Below are 15,321 nucleotides of genomic sequence, written 5' to 3' on the forward strand. Positions count from 1 at the left end.
CGACGACAACACGCGCGCCAAGACTCCGCGTGAGCTAAACAATTCGCGGTGACACAGATGCCTAAAGCGGGGTAGGAAATCAAAACGCAGAAACGATTAGGTGAGCGTAGAAGCTTGTGGACGAGAAACAAGACAGGTGAACGCAGGCCAAGTACCCCAATTGGGACGGTGAACGCTGATTGTGTGACACATTCCAGTGCAGCGGTGAGGAAGATGGCATGAATGTAGAAGAGAGTGGCGATTTATACACTAATGGTACGATAAAGAAAACAGATGATAGAGACATAGTGAGAGTAAGGGTGCCTAAACTTATTGGATAGGCTGATGGATGCATTGCACAAGAGAAGTAGAAAAGAGAAAGATTCGTCAGTCGCATCTTACACTGTTGTCACCAGCGCTGAATACTCACAAAATGATCATCTAACATCTCGAACAGCTGGACCAAGTCTTGAGACGTCTTTGTAGTTAAGATCGTTGTTCATTCCGCATATAACAGCCGCGTGCGATACGCATCGCTCTAACGGGGGACTTATAGCTGCATCCTTCGACATCTCTGTTACCGATAAATAGTCAAGTACAAGATAGCATACAGTCACAAGTCGACAAAGACAGAGCGTTGCACAGTGATTCGGGTGGTGAAGGATGAGGTATGCCAGGAGGATTGATGGCAGACGATGGTTGCAGCGGCCCCGAAGATTCGCCGCTAGCGCCAAAGGAGCAAGGGTCCTCAAGAAATTCCATCGAAGCGCATCGTCACCGGTGGCTATCGTCCGACCACAAGCTCGCCCACACCCTCCCGTCGCCCTCGGAACCGCCCAAAACACGTCTCTCATCTTAATAATACATAATGGATCATTCGCGCGATCCTTGTCCCTGGGTCATTCTCAATGACTTTGGTGGTGCCTTTGCCATGGGCGTATGTCCCCTCAGGCGCAGTGTCTTCAACCCATTACTAACTGTGGGCTAGGCTGTTGGAGGAGCAGTATGGCACGGCGTAAAAGGCGTAAGTACGGTCTCGGTGTCTTGAAGAAGTGCGCTTACAAGCCTGCAGTTCCGTAACTCACCCTACGGCGAGCGACGCATCGGTGCCATCACAGCCATCAAGGCCCGCGCCCCCGTTCTCGGCGGCAACTTCGGTGTTTGGGGAGGACTTTTCAACACATACGACTGCGCAGTCAAGGGAATACGGAAGAAGGAAGACCCATGGAATGCCATCATCGCAGGATTCTTCACCGGCGGATCGCTCGCAGTACGAGGAGGCTACAGGTCGATGCGAAACGGAGCGATATCCTGTGCTATCTTGCTGGCTGTCATTGAGGGCGTATCAATTGGCTTCAACCGCATGATGGCCGACAACACAAGGCTCGATGCCCCCCCACCACCACCGAGCGATGTCGGTGCAGGATCTGGCGGCGGCGGCATGGCTGTGGCCGCGTAAAACACTTTCGATTCACGACTTATACCTGTTCGGAGCGAACCGCTATAACGCCAGGGATGGGCAGCAACATGTCTGGGCAAGCGGTGTTTTTGGGATGTTTGGCATATACCGCAGGCAGGTTTCGGCAGCGGGCGGCGTTCACACTCTCCTCAGCTTTGTGCTATATCTGTATCATACACGCGACACGACTTGTACAACATCTGGAGGCGTCTCTAGAAGAAAACATGAGTGTGCGGAATTCAGAAGATACGACACATCTCAATGTTCATCAGTTATTGCGCATCTACTCTATTGAATCCGAGCTTACCGCAATAGTTCAAACTCAGATCCAGACTAAAATAACTCAATGACATCATCAGGCCCACCCATCAGCAAACAAAATCTCGAATTTCCCCAGGCTGGCGGCATTCTGCGGCTCTTGAGACATTTCCAATGCCTCAAGCGCTAGGGCATACGCGTGGAGAAGCCGCTCAAGGTAGTCAGCTATAGCTGCAAATTGAGCCTAGCCCCTACTAGTCAGAGTGGCTGACGAGAACGCATTGACCGCCCTTCTACCTCGAATTACTGCAACTTGCCGTCCTTTCTGCTATTGTGACACAAGACCACGATGCTGCTTCTACGCGCCCTACCATCGCAAGACCCATCTCATTCATCTCACATTTCCCGGGCCCGCTGCTCGTTAATTCGATAATACTGAGCACATCTCCAAAGGCTTCCGCTTTTGAACGCAATAATGGCACCACGAAGAAGGAAGCAACTCTACGAGGACGTTCAAACCATCATGCTTAATTGGGACATTACATCCTTCGATAAATGTTTACCGAAGACTCTATGTCCCAACCACAACCAGGAGTGGAGGGAATGGAGTAATGAATTCATGGGACTATTGAGTTCAATTGCATCAACACCCAACACTACCCATCCGGACTTTAAGAAGAGATTGAGGAAAACCATACAGATACGCAAAGAGAAGGATAGCTCTGCTATTGGCAGCAAGGAAGTGGATTTGAAAACCGTTTTGGAAGAATATAGAAGTGAGGCTGAGAAGACAAGCGCTGATACGGCGCACCCTGGACCGAGTTCACAAGAGAAGCCTGTCGACCGCACTGCTCATCGAGCAAGCATTCAGATTCCCAAAACACCAATAAATCAGGAAGATGAGGACGAGGATGAAGAAGAAGAAGAAGGATCTTCCGAACCCCTCGCCGGCGGAAAATACCAATACCTTAACGGCGTCAAACCCGTCAAGGTAGACTTGAATCCCGAAGCATCTGCTGCAAAAAAGCCTACGCGGCCACAACCAGCAACGAGAGGTAAACGACGAAAAGCACATGAAGAATCAGTGTCAGATCCTCTTGCAGCAGAACTCCCAAGTCAGATCCACCAAGACCCAGATCCTCGGGCACCAGATGATACTGGTTTTCTTTCGGATCTTGATGGTGATGGGATGGATTTGGGAGGAAGAAAAAGGAAGAAGCGGTTATCGAGACTCCAACAACAAAGAGTCAGAGAGCCGCATTGGCAGATGGAAATGGACAATACTGCTGCTGATGTCCCGGACCTAGACGATGGTCTTGACACTCCAACCGTTCGTAGAGAGGTCAAAGTTCCTTCGAATGTTGGAGGAGGAGACGTAGAGGATTCATTTACGGGCAACAAGGAAGACGTGGCCATGAAGAACACAGAGGACATGCCTGTTTCGGGTGCGGAAGACTCACCTATTCATACCGGACAGGATGTCATTATGAACGACGGAGAGGACGTGGAATTGGAATTGGAATTGGAGAATTTACCTGAAATACCGGAGAATGCGACGGTCGCGGAGAGAAGGGAAATGGAAGAGTTGAGATTGAAGATGGAGCAACGGGTGTGGAGAATCAAGGTACTGAGGATCAAAGAAAGGGAGCGTGGTGGTAGCGAGATGACTGAGCAAGATGAAAATAGTGCGAGTGTGGAGAACGATGTGGCGAGCAACGGTAGGGTGTTAAGAAAACGAAGGGGGAAGTAGAAGTTGAACACCTCGACGACCTCAGTGAGCGAACTCACGTTGCATACGAGTGTGGCACACAGTTTCCGAGCAATATCGACACGACCTGCCAGTAAGAATCTTATTCACGGTGAAAGAAGATTTGAGCTCGCCGATGGGTTGTCTAAAAAAAGCACAATGACCAGGTCTGTAGTGGGACGAGGGAACGGCTCAACCGAATGATCTAGCCACTGTATTCGACATCTACATCTACTGACGAGTCTCATCGTGGTCTGACAAGATGATCACCATATATTTCATAATCATGTAAATGGCATGTTCAAGTCGTTTCCCCTTACAACTTCGCTATCTCTCTCTTCAGGATGGGGTCGACCCACTTCTCCCACCCCTCTTGTACACCACCTTTCTGCCACGCCTTCTGATTGATAGGCAGCTGTTCGACCCAGCGCATGATATTCTCGTACACGTTGCCGTTATACATACCCAATGCGCTGCAAAGACTTGCGTCAGAGAAGTCCCATGCATCCGTCAATGCGATTGCCTCAGGCAGAAGCTGATCGAGCAAGCTGTTGACTAGTGAGCGGATGAGATCTAGTTGCATCGTTGTGAGATATGGGGAATCCGAATGGGCTGTTTCGACGAAAGACAGGGCATCGACTGTTCGTGGGTTTATAATGGTGGAGAGGGCGAAGAGCGAGCGCGTTCGGTTCAGTACAGTGCGAAGGCCGGACGACGTGGTATCAGGAAGACTTGCGATAGTGTCAATGAAGGATCCAAGAATGAAATATTCAATGTGAGCTCGTGAGGTGGAGATCAGCAGCATCATATGCTCATTCCATGCATCCGCAGGCAACTTGCTGGAAGCTCGAATAGCTGAATGCGCTTTGACGACTAGACGATGTGCGCGGTCGCGGTAGATCGCAAGCTGTACTTCCGGGTCGAGAAACTGCGTTCCGAATGCGCTGCATGCAATGTTGGGATCTTCAACATCAGCCAGGTATTGCACCTGCGGCTCGATTGTCTCGCCATCTTGTAAACAGTCGAGTTGCTTCAGTAGGTGTCGTCCAACCTGCTGCCAGAGAACATAGTTCTCGCCCTCAAACGTCGCACCGCCTGTGAGAGCACCGACGATATCCGGGAGGCCGGATATAGACATATATCCATGGCCACCACATAGTTTGTGCGCGTCTTCAGCACCGTCAGCGGCCTCTGATGTAACGTATGCCTTCATACCCGCAGTTAGTGCGTGAACTGATGGCAAGAGAGAATGGTCGTTCTTGCTCTGCATCTCGCGGAGTTCGTTGTACTGATCATCGCAGGCCCGCGAACCGAAGAACATTGCATACGTCTTGGCTATCATGCTCATAAGACGGAAATGTTGGTGCTTATACTGGAAAATACTCGCTTCCGTGTTCAGTGCATCGGCAGGACCAAGGCCCTGTTGTCGCACAACAGAATATCGTGTCGCAATCGTCAATGCTTGCGCTAGTTGTACGGTAAAGATACTAGGCATCCTGCCACGAACAAGCAGCATGACCGAGTATGAGAGCTTTGCGCGAAGGGGATCTTTGGTGAATGTGCCGTCGCGTGCGAGCTGACTGTGCGCCATGAGCATCTGCGATCGAGGTATGCGAACTTGGTCGAAAGAAGCGAAGCCATTGTCTGCTTCATTGTAGCTGGTATGTTGTTAGATTCGCAGCGCTTGTTATCTCATACGATCAGGTTACTTACCCGAGCTTCAAGCCAACGTCGCCCATCTTGATACCAGGCATTGGCTTACCATCCTCCAGCGATCGAAGTTGCACAAGGAAGATATGCGGCCCCTGATCTTGACCACCGGCAATAAGTCTTGCCATGACTGCGCCGTGTGTGGTCGAGAAGCCCAATCCAGCAGGCCAAAACTTCGTTGATGAAATTGTTGGTGAATGAACGACGAACTCATCGCTATCAGGGTCGAAGGTCGCAGTGGTTTCGATGCCTCGCACGAAAGAACCATGGCCAAGTTCAGTTTGCGCATATGTACCGAGTATTTTGCCGGATCGAGCCAGTGGAAGCCACTGTGCCTTTTGTTCTTCTGTGCCGTTGTGTTCCATTGCAGGCTCAAACAGAACAGCTTTGTGACCAAAAGGACTATTAGTAGTTAGCTCGACAATCTGGTACTATTTCTGGTTTGACCTACCTTGCGTTTACTAGGTTATATCGAGGAGTGTTCCATACGAAGTACTCGTGATTATGCTCTAGCATATCATCAAGACATGCTTTTCCCATCTCGAGACCTTGCTCAAACAGATCCTCGCGTGAGGTTTCCGAGTAGCATCTCGGAAGTTTCGTACTTTCGTAAGTGCCGAGTGCTTTCTCAACACGCTTGAAAGCAGCTCGCCGCTCCTTAACAATACGTTCGCTGGCAAGAGGATTAGTAAAGAGACAGCAAAGACCTTGTGTATCGAACATACTTTACCCAGAGTAGACATGTCAGCTCGAACGTATCAATGGAGCCGGACGCTCTTGCTTTCTGCATCAGTGTAGTCTGCATGTTCTTCGCCATGTCGACTGTTATCGCTTAGGAAGAATCTGTAGAACAAGAAGAGAGTGATGTGATTGTTCTATGTGAGAGGGAGGAAACCCTGAGCTATATAGTAGGAGGGGTGACGGTATTGAATGACTGTGAAAGTAAACGTGACAGGTATCCAACCCAACGGAATCTGGACCTTCAAAGGTAGATAGACGGGGGTCAATTGCTAAACTGGCCAAAGCAACATCTCTTATTATCAGACGTACACGACGGGCTTTCCATATCCATGATGATCTGCTTTCCACGAATCTGCCGCGGATCCTTCGCTATCCATCCGCCGTCGAATCAGATGCTATCAAAGTGCTGGTTCGTTATTTGATGAATGTGAATCACAACTGTGCCTCCGTGACGCAGGCATCTCGGGCAGAAATGGCTATTGGATGCATCTCCAGGGTGCTATCTCCAGAATACGTATGTATGGTCCTTATGTTCGTTCGATGCGACATACTGACTTCCGTTTAGCGTACAGATGATACCGGTCGTTTAGTAGATCAGATGATCCCTTGAACTCCTCCTTGACAGCTCAGACCTGTTCGACCCAAAATGAACAAACCCCATAAGTTCGAGCATATTCGTTGGGGTTTTCGCATCAAAAATGTAGCTAAGCATGTAAGCGATATCATAGCTGTCCTAATAGATGTGCTCGGGGTCACTATCCGTCTAGGCAATGCCGCCAAAATTCGGGATTGAAGGACACGGGCCGTATCTATACCTAAGGGCGGCCCTTGGTGGCGTTGCCGCATGGAAAACGTCTTCATATCCGAGTGTTTTGTCGAATCAGATGTCTCCGGTGCTTGGAATAGACATTTCCTGCGACAGTTTCTTGGGAGTTAACACGATACGCGATGGTATTCGACAAGTCTGCTTCTTGAGGACGAAGGTGTGACAATCAATGGCCCTCTCGTTCTGCAGCCCTATGCCATATTCTGACGAAGTCGTGCGGCGAAGATTGGCATAGCATGGGTAGCCAATCTCTTATTCAATTGTAGAAAGAAGGTGGCGTACTGTCTAGAGCTGAGGCGGCATCAACTCGTTATCCTGTATGGATGCACTCCACCTCAACGTCTACGTTACACGCACCATTATGCGAGCTGGTACATCTCGATACTAGGCGCTATGAGATCGGAACGCGGTATCATGAACTTATGATATGCCATTTCGGCTGCAGAAGTATGGTGAACAATGGACGCAGTGCCACACTTGTGGTGTGCTGCGACGCGGAGGACCTCGGGGGGTTGGAAGCGCCAGGTCATATGCGGTTAGCTTGCCATGCAACTCGCCGAGGCGACACGTGCGGAAACAACTGCCGTGTATATTCACCAAACTGGCCCCTCGCACGCTCTGCAACACCAACGGTCATCGCGTTGCTTCCCGGTTTTGTCTCTTATATGCCTCATCCCTGGTTCGTTGGAAATTTCCCTCAAAACCTTCGAGGATCATCGGCGACGCGTGTAAGCCAAGGCTGTTTAGACATCTCGCATACGGCCTGCATGTAATCAGTTACTCATCACGAACAACAGCTGGTTGAGGCCACGAGCGCTTAGACTTGATGGGTGCCGTTAAGTGCCAACAAGCAGTCTGCTCAAGCTTTTTTGGCATCCTTAATCATCAGTTTCATGCGGGGCGTGTCGTATTCATGACTTTCTCCGGCTTTTGCCCTTTCTCGGATTTCGGACTTAACGACTATTGGTTCTAGACGCGTTGTACCCTCCAGGGTTTTCTGACAGCTCTTTGATATGCATGATGATGACGTAGTAGTGTATCTCTGCTTGTCGCTTCTGCGGAGCTTGCGGCATTTCCATTCGTGGATCTGGGTAAATCACATGGGTACAGGGGTTGCCTGCAGCACACATCGTGGTAGGGTAGTATAGCCCATGATTAAGAATCAGTCACCTTGAGGTCATGACATGTCGCACAGGTACTGGCGCTATCAACCCACAGTGCGGGACTTACCTTCATTTGTAAAGGGTCGTATCCCAAACTTCATCCTAAATCAAAATCCTCCAACTCCATACCCAAATCATGGCGCCCGCGGAACCAAACGCAAAGCCTTTTGAGCTTTTGACCACTGAAGAGCCGGATTTCCCGGAAGAACGAGAAGGATGGAAAGGATATATCGAGTGGGAGCGATACCCAGAAAAGAAGAAGCAGGCGGCAGAAATTCTAGCGAAATATGACTTTCCTGTACCTCCCGAATTCCAGATGAAGCCGTTACCCGACACCAATCCAGTCTTAGAGGGCGTGCGATGGAAATACTACCACTACGCCTTGGGTAAAACGACCAAGGATCTTCCAGCCATTTCATGGGAGTACGTCAAGAAAGAGAAGAGCGATGACATGATTCATGTCCTGCAATTCCCTTACAACGGAGAGCCGCAACGAAAGCGCCTGGTCGAGAATGAGATTACTCCCAACAAAGACCACTTTATTCGGAACCATGGAGGTGTTCCTGAGATTGATCCAGAGAAGTACTTCTTTGAGGTTGAAGGTCTCGTCAACACGCCAAAGAAGATCACCTTGAAAGAGCTTCAGGATGAGAGCAAGTTCCCGCGTATGGAGACTTGCGTTACTCTGCAGTGCAGTGGTACCCGGCGTATCGAACAAATTCACGACTACCCAGGAGACGGAGATGAACTCATCAACGCGCCTTGGGGAGAAGGCGCCATCGGAACTGCCCGTTACGTAGGCGTCAGTCTCAAGAAGGTTCTCAAGTACTGTGGGCTGAAGCCGGAAGGAAAGCACGTGGAGTTCTTTGGCGCCGATACCTACTTCAAGAAGGGCCAGGTGTACAATTACGCTGTCTCGGTGCCGACTCGGAAGGTGAAGATCAATGAAGTTATGCTCGCTTGGGAGATGAACGGGGAGCCACTGCCTGCCATCCATGGTTTCCCACTTCGCGTTGTCGTGATGGGCTACATCGGTGCCAGGAGCTGCAAATGGCTAACCCGCATCAATGTCATCGATGCACCTTCCATGGCTCCTGTGCAGATGAAGGAGTACCTATACTACACCCCACAGAACGGCAAGCAGAACGTCACGTACAGTAACGGTTTCAGCATCCAAACTATGCCTGTTGCCAGCGCAATCATGACGCCTGTCGACAAGGACGTTATTGTTCATGATGGAAAGATCCGCATGACCGGTTGGGCATACAGCGGCAGTGGTTGGCCCGAACGAGTCGAAGTCAGTAATGACGGAGGCGGCGTGTGGTATGAAGTACCATACGAGAACTTGAGCAAGAAGTACTACCACGCCTGGCGCACATGGTGGATCGACATCCCCGTCGATGCGGAAGGATGGCTGTAAGTCTCGCAGGCCTAAATGTTTGCTGAATAACACTAAAGATGATTAGCGAGTTCTGCGTTCGTTGCTGGGATGATGCTTTGAACACACAACCAACCTTCGTGCGGAGCGCATGGAACTGGGATCTTCACGTAACATCGTCTTGCCAGTAAGTGTTTTCCATTTGAGTGCGTTTGAATATTTTCAAGCATATGACGCTAACGATTATGGCAGCCGCGTAAAGCTTTACAGTGTCAACACGACCAAGCCGGCTACTCAGAAACGTCTCAAGCAACTTGAAGATCACGGAGCTTCACTATTGCCTATCACCAGGCCTTTACCGTTTGACCTCCAGTCGGATGAAGAATACCTGGAGGAGATGAAGAAGATGGGAGGTCGTGATCCGGAAGAGTAAGCTGATGTAAGACGGTTGCTTGTCTTTGGCCGCTAAGCGGGATGGGTATCGAGTTAGACTTGATATGCGAACTGGACTACAATATATAGTATGGCTAACTAACTAGCCAAGTAAGACATGTTAATATAATGAAGATATTCCTCGGTCCTCGAAAGACAACCATGATGAGTGGGGGACCAATTAAGTGGATGCAGGCTAAACAGCAGCATTTCGCCACTCCATACTAACAGTCTATCTGGTCCTTGTCGGTCTCAGACTGCATGCAGTCAGTGAACGGGTGAGGCCTAATCCCGCGGATCGAGTCTAGTTAGTGATGGATTGCGGCGCGGTTAAGACATGGCCCCACCACGGCCACGAGCGAGAACACCATCTTGACAGCAACTCTCACCCCGTTCTGGATCTATGACAATCTGCACTGCGATCATTGTATGTATGGTAAGCTTACAAGGCGGTTTCTTATAATAGAGATAATAGAGTTGATGGATTCGCAACCATATCCTAGCAATACCAATACCACTATCGAATGTGCCTCGCCACATCAGTACATGTTGCATGAGAAGCGCTGCTCCTGCATTGCAGTGCAGTAGGCCTGCAGAAATCATCGGAGTTCGCGAAGAAAAGGCAGGAGCGGGTGGATGGTTCAAATATCAGTGGATTATGTGGAGTATAAACGGAACTGTCTTTGCCTATGTCAACCGTGTGACAGCCGCAAGCGCCCGGGGCAGTGAATCTTGCTTCGAACGTGGTCGCTATTGGATAGGTTTGAGGGATCTATAGCATATCAATTCTTCCACCGGTAGCACACTAGGTCGAAGGTTTGATAGAGCTTAGAGTACCCAGGTGAGTCGTGACTGATCGAGCCGCTATAAGTATCGTGTAGGTATTGCGATAGACCATGGGCCAACCCCAACACTTTCACCTTCTGTTTGTTCCAGTTTCTCTTTATTCTATACACGATGCAGTTGTTCACTCGTGTCTTCGCCCTTGCTGCTGCTGTAGTCCCGTTCGTTGCTCAGGCAGCACCACTTGCAGCTCGCTCCCCCGAAGATGTAACCGCAGAACGATACATCGTTCAACTCATGCCAGGCGTCGATGTCGAATCGGTTGCTGCTCACCATGAGAAGGTTCGCAGTATCAGGCGCAGAGATGATGTCAACGTAACTGCAAGCATTGATCAAGAGTACGACTTCGGAGATTTCAAAGGTTACACAGGATCGTTTGACCCTGCTGTCATCGCTGAGTTAGAGGCTCTACCTGAAGTTCTCATCGTGGAGAAAGACTCAATGATGTTTCCCTCTGCTCTCGTAACACGTACGTATCTCATATACTCTGGCAGGCAGTGAGAATGCCTCAATCTTGAGGGAACAGTGCTGATAACTCCCAGAGAACAACGCACCATGGGGTCTTGGACGAATCTCATCCAAGAGTAAAGGAGCTACCAGCTACATATACGATTCAAGTGCTGGTGCAGGTACCTACTCATACGTGGTTGATAGCGGAATTCGTACGACCCATGCCGAATTCGAAGGCCGTGCCTCCTGGGGATACAACGCGATCGACACCGTCAATTCTGACATTTACGGTCATGGCACCTTCGTGGCCGGTGTGATCGGCGCGAAGACTTACGGTGTTGCTAAAAAGACAAATCTCATTGGGGTTAAGGTCTTTTCCGATGGGGGCGCACCTACATCCACTATAATGAGTGGTCTGAATTGGGCAGCGAACGATATCATCACCAAAGGCCGACAGACTTCTGCCGTGATCAACATGTCGATCGGCGGGCCAGCAACCTCAGTGTTTGACAACGCTGTAACGTCACTATATAACCAAGGTATATTGTGTGTCATCTCTGCGGGCAACGAAAACCAGCCGGCGGAGAATGTTTCGCCATGCCGCGCTTCTGGGGCTCTCTGCGTTGGAAGCGTTGAGTCGAATGATTCCCGTTCATCTTGGTCGAACTACGGCTCTGTCATAGACATCTGGGCTCCTGGTGGCAGCATTTTGTCTACATGGCACACCTCAGATACAGCCACATCGACACAGGATGGTACCTCAGCCGCTGCGCCATTTGTGGCTGGATTAGCGTCTTATATCCGTGGTCTCGAAGGATTGTCCATTGGTCCAGCGACCAGTGCGAGAATTCTGGCGTTAGCTACATACATACCTCCATTGTGCAAGTTTGATCCAGTGAGTGGACAATACATCTGTCCCGACACAACAAAGGAACCCAACCTAGTGGCATACAATGGAAATGGACGCTAAATGTTCAACAGGAGGATTTGTTGCAAAATGAGGGTGGGTTGCAGTGTGTAGCGATATAGTTCTATTTTGACTGAAGCTAGCGTTATAGGACAACATGCACGATACTCGCAATGTGTGAAACATATCAGCTTTGTAAATAGGAATGCGCAACAGGCCTCGTAGACTTTGCTTGAAGATTGGTCTTCCCTTAATGGAAGAATAGTGGGACCAAGCGAGCGTATTAGCCCGCCTTGGCAATCAAGTGGGGCTGGCAGGGATCCGCGTCTCCGATGACGTGCACCGGCCTCTCTTTCCCTTCCACCCGCCTGCAGGTGTCATAGTTTCTTTCCGCATCCCCTAGTCCACGTCAATGCATTTACTTCTCATTCCTGGGTACGCTATGGCTCTTCCGCTTCCGACATCAGCTTCCTAGACTGGCATGCCTCGATCACTCCGCTTCTAGTAGCACACGCCTTCAAGGTTAACAACCATCGAGCATGGAACAATGAGTTCGACATCTAGAAACGATCTAATTTTTACCTGTCTTGTTAGAACTACCGTTGTACGAGATCTCAGAGCCATATCAGTATGTTGAAGTACTGCGTGGGTGAGAGAGCAATGAAGATTTGGGTAAGATAGTGATGCAGTGAACCATTAAGATGTTCTCAGCATAGCAGATTCGGCGGCTACATCTCGTACGCACCGTACCTGTTCACGCAAACTCTCATGGGCGCCGCTTCTCCAAAGGCGCAGCAGCAACTGTGACCTGACTGTTGACTCGGTAGTTGTGACACAACAATGTGAGCCTACGTTCAAGCTCATGTTCACGATGAGCATCTCACCACTATTTCCATCGCTACTGCACCCTATAGTCGTACGTTATGGCCATGATCATCGACGCAACTGCAAGACATGGAATACGAGGAACCATCAGATCTCTGCTCTCGCCACAGAGCACGTCGAGCGATTGCAACGAAAGATCTACTCCGCAATACGTATGTGCACGCAAGAGATACGAAAGCGGAAGGAGGGGACGAATATGTGTTTATCGGATCGGCGATGAACGTACAGACCGTGGCGGACGCAGAGTCAGGCTATACACCAATGTAGAAGGTGCCAATCTCGACGAAGACGAGCGACAAAGTTTCATCGGCATTGAGCATACTGGTAACTACAACATGAGCAGCATCACAAGGCACAAAAAGGGCCGAACCCCGCCAACGCCAGATAGAGGGATAAAAAGCAAAATAGAGTTACAGAAGCTAGATGTCAAACCTTGCGATCTAAGCGACGACGGTTCTGACAGGCGTTCCAAGAGCGACGGTACGGCTTCGTCTCAAGCTAAGGGATTAAGCTCAAGCTCGAACAAAGAGTCCATCGTACTTCGACCTGTTGACAAACGAAGGCGTTCACGTCGGAAGCCACAAAATGATCCGCATGAAGGAGTGGGCGTGGTGGATCGTTGTCGGTCTCCAAATCAGACCCTTAGACGGCATAAGGCTAGTCGATTCGGGGATCGGTTATCACGAGAAGGGCCCGTAGATGATGAACTAGGAGCCTATTGCTCAGGCGCGCTTCCAATTCCACAACATCAACTGCATCGACTGAGCCTGGAAGCAGCGCCAACTGAACCTCCGAGAAGAACTCCTAAAACCACTATCGGCAGTACCATCAAACTCATCAATGACTTGAGAAGTGACACATCAGGGGCTACCAAACATCGTCAAATCAGTGGGAAGCAGACTGGTTCTGTCGTCTCAGAAGCGCCTGGGAGCCCGTTCAGGCAACCAGGGTTGACTCCACAGGAGTCATCGGACCTGATCTTCGGCACAAGCTTCGAGATGGCATCGCGGAGGAAGCTACGAGCGGGTAGCATGGACGATTGCATTGCGCCAGACGTGCATGAGTTCGCATCACACCTTGTACGCGATCATCCGCTGGACGAGGCCGAACAGAAGAAGGAAGCACGTAGCTCATCTCACAAGTCAAACACTTTGAATCTCAAACATCTCCCTTCCGGCGTCAGCGGAGCGCAGAAGCCGCAATATGTTGCAAAGATTGCCTTGGAACAGGTTTCTATTGATATGCTCGGAATAGCCCATGCTCAGACCAGTGCGCCATCCTATCGCTCCATAACAACGACCACACCTGGTACCCCCCCTTACACACCAGACAAGGGCGAATTGGACCAGAAGTAGGGCGTCAGCATCATGTGCTACGTGTATGCTGGTCAAGCAGCGTATGGCTCAAACAGGAAGCTTGTATGGAGAATAGAATTTGGGGTATTACTCTAACGCCTTATATCAATGGCAAAATGATAGCCCGTCCTGACTAGTCCAGGTCCTCAAACCCAGGCCGTGATACTAGTTGTTCGTCATGGTGTTTTCTCAAGCTCTCCATCCAATCGCCCGTCTAGTGGATCAATTCCGCTATGCTGACTGGTATCGTCGTCTAGATCCTGATATTCCTACATTGCATTAGCTTGACATTGGTGCTGACGAGGTTCACGACTCCTGTGTGACCAGGGTTACAATGATTCTTGCCCTCTTGACGGCAGAATATACCGCGTCCTCGATGTCAGAATATATATTACTTACCAAGAATTGTCCCATTTGCCATGACTACAGTCGGTTAGCTGATTGATTCTCCTAGGCCTAGAAGCTTCCAACATACCAAGCGTCCGCCCTCAACGTAGTACCTCCATCCCTCTGAGGACCCTAGGTATACTAAAATCTCCCATGGCAGTTCCTCAGTATTAAACTCCCAGAACGTCATGTACTGATATCTCGATGCTTTGTCCACTTGCTGGTGTTTCTGGTCTTGGATCCTGGATACGTGCTCGAGCTTGAAGATGCGTGTGCGGAGTAGTTCGGGATTCTTGAGCATGCCAGGCGCAAATTCATCTTTAAACCATGCTAAGAATTCATCATGAATTTCTGCGTCGGGTTGCCATAGGACTATCATCCACATTTGGATATCGCGGGAGTCTGGTTCAGGGCGTAAGTCATCATAGTATATACTTGTGTCATGGTCTTGTGGGACACGTACCGCCCCGCCATTCTTCCCCATACCAATTGGCATACTCATTGTAAACCCGCGTCTCTATTATCGCCTCTTTCGGAAGTTTGTCCAAGGCTGGGCGTAGCTGCGCATCCAACTCTTGCGCACTTTGGTGTTTGGGTAAATCGTAGATGGTCATGAGGCTGCCTTCGATTGCAGCTACCTCTGCGAATGTATTGTCTTCCACCTGCTCTGCAGTGCGGGCCGTGGAGTTGATCTTTGCAAGGGCAGCGGGTATATGCGTACCCTCGTACCACTGATTCGCGCCTGCGGCATCTTCGCCTAAGTCCGCCCAGGCACAAGCGACCCTTGACATGGTTTCCCTT

At 50.0% G+C, this 15,321-nt stretch overlaps 7 protein-coding genes across 7 annotated transcripts; 5 read left to right on the top strand and 2 right to left on the bottom strand.

Moving 5' to 3' along the window:
- Positions 1-847: 847 nt before the first annotated feature.
- AA0111_g1779 (hypothetical protein) lies at positions 848-1,438 on the top strand (the record flags this gene model as incomplete). Its single annotated transcript, XM_028647475.1, has 3 exons — positions 848-916; positions 968-1,003; positions 1,052-1,438. The coding sequence occupies 3 exons, from the start codon at positions 848-850 to the stop codon at positions 1,436-1,438; spliced, it is 492 nt and encodes a 163-aa protein (XP_028510502.1).
- A 733-nt stretch (positions 1,439-2,171) lies between these two features.
- Positions 2,172-3,446, top strand: AA0111_g1780 (hypothetical protein; the record flags this gene model as incomplete). The annotated part of the gene is made up of 1 exon (XM_028647477.1): positions 2,172-3,446. The coding sequence occupies one exon, from the start codon at positions 2,172-2,174 to the stop codon at positions 3,444-3,446; it is 1,275 nt and encodes a 424-aa protein (XP_028510881.1).
- A 313-nt stretch (positions 3,447-3,759) lies between these two features.
- On the bottom strand, positions 3,760-5,970 carry AA0111_g1781 (Peroxisomal acyl-coenzyme A oxidase 1; the record flags this gene model as incomplete). The annotated part of the gene is made up of 4 exons (XM_028647478.1): positions 3,760-5,101; positions 5,157-5,555; positions 5,605-5,826; positions 5,879-5,970. The coding sequence occupies 4 exons, from the start codon at positions 5,968-5,970 to the stop codon at positions 3,760-3,762; spliced, it is 2,055 nt and encodes a 684-aa protein (XP_028510882.1).
- Positions 5,971-8,019: 2,049 nt separating this feature from the next.
- Positions 8,020-9,694, top strand: AA0111_g1782 (hypothetical protein; the record flags this gene model as incomplete). The annotated part of the gene is made up of 3 exons (XM_028647479.1): positions 8,020-9,299; positions 9,350-9,448; positions 9,514-9,694. 3 exons carry the CDS (start codon positions 8,020-8,022, stop codon positions 9,692-9,694), a joined length of 1,560 nt encoding a protein of 519 aa, XP_028510879.1.
- A 956-nt stretch (positions 9,695-10,650) lies between these two features.
- Positions 10,651-11,956, top strand: AA0111_g1783 (Alkaline protease 1; the record flags this gene model as incomplete). The annotated part of the gene is made up of 2 exons (XM_028647480.1): positions 10,651-11,005; positions 11,079-11,956. 2 exons carry the CDS (start codon positions 10,651-10,653, stop codon positions 11,954-11,956), a joined length of 1,233 nt encoding a protein of 410 aa, XP_028510880.1.
- Positions 11,957-12,822: 866 nt separating this feature from the next.
- AA0111_g1784 (hypothetical protein) lies at positions 12,823-14,133 on the top strand (the record flags this gene model as incomplete). Its single annotated transcript, XM_028647481.1, has 1 exon — positions 12,823-14,133. The coding sequence occupies one exon, from the start codon at positions 12,823-12,825 to the stop codon at positions 14,131-14,133; it is 1,311 nt and encodes a 436-aa protein (XP_028510877.1).
- A 176-nt stretch (positions 14,134-14,309) lies between these two features.
- AA0111_g1785 (hypothetical protein) lies at positions 14,310-15,311 on the bottom strand (the record flags this gene model as incomplete). The annotated part of the gene is made up of 4 exons (XM_028647482.1): positions 14,310-14,402; positions 14,533-14,556; positions 14,609-14,922; positions 14,984-15,311. 4 exons carry the CDS (start codon positions 15,309-15,311, stop codon positions 14,310-14,312), a joined length of 759 nt encoding a protein of 252 aa, XP_028510878.1.
- Positions 15,312-15,321: the final 10 nt, after the last annotated feature.

Source organism: Alternaria arborescens, assembly GCF_004154835.1.
Source record: "Alternaria arborescens strain FERA 675 chromosome Unknown contig_3, whole genome shotgun sequence".
NCBI classification, from domain to species: Eukaryota; Fungi; Ascomycota; class Dothideomycetes; order Pleosporales; family Pleosporaceae; genus Alternaria; species Alternaria arborescens.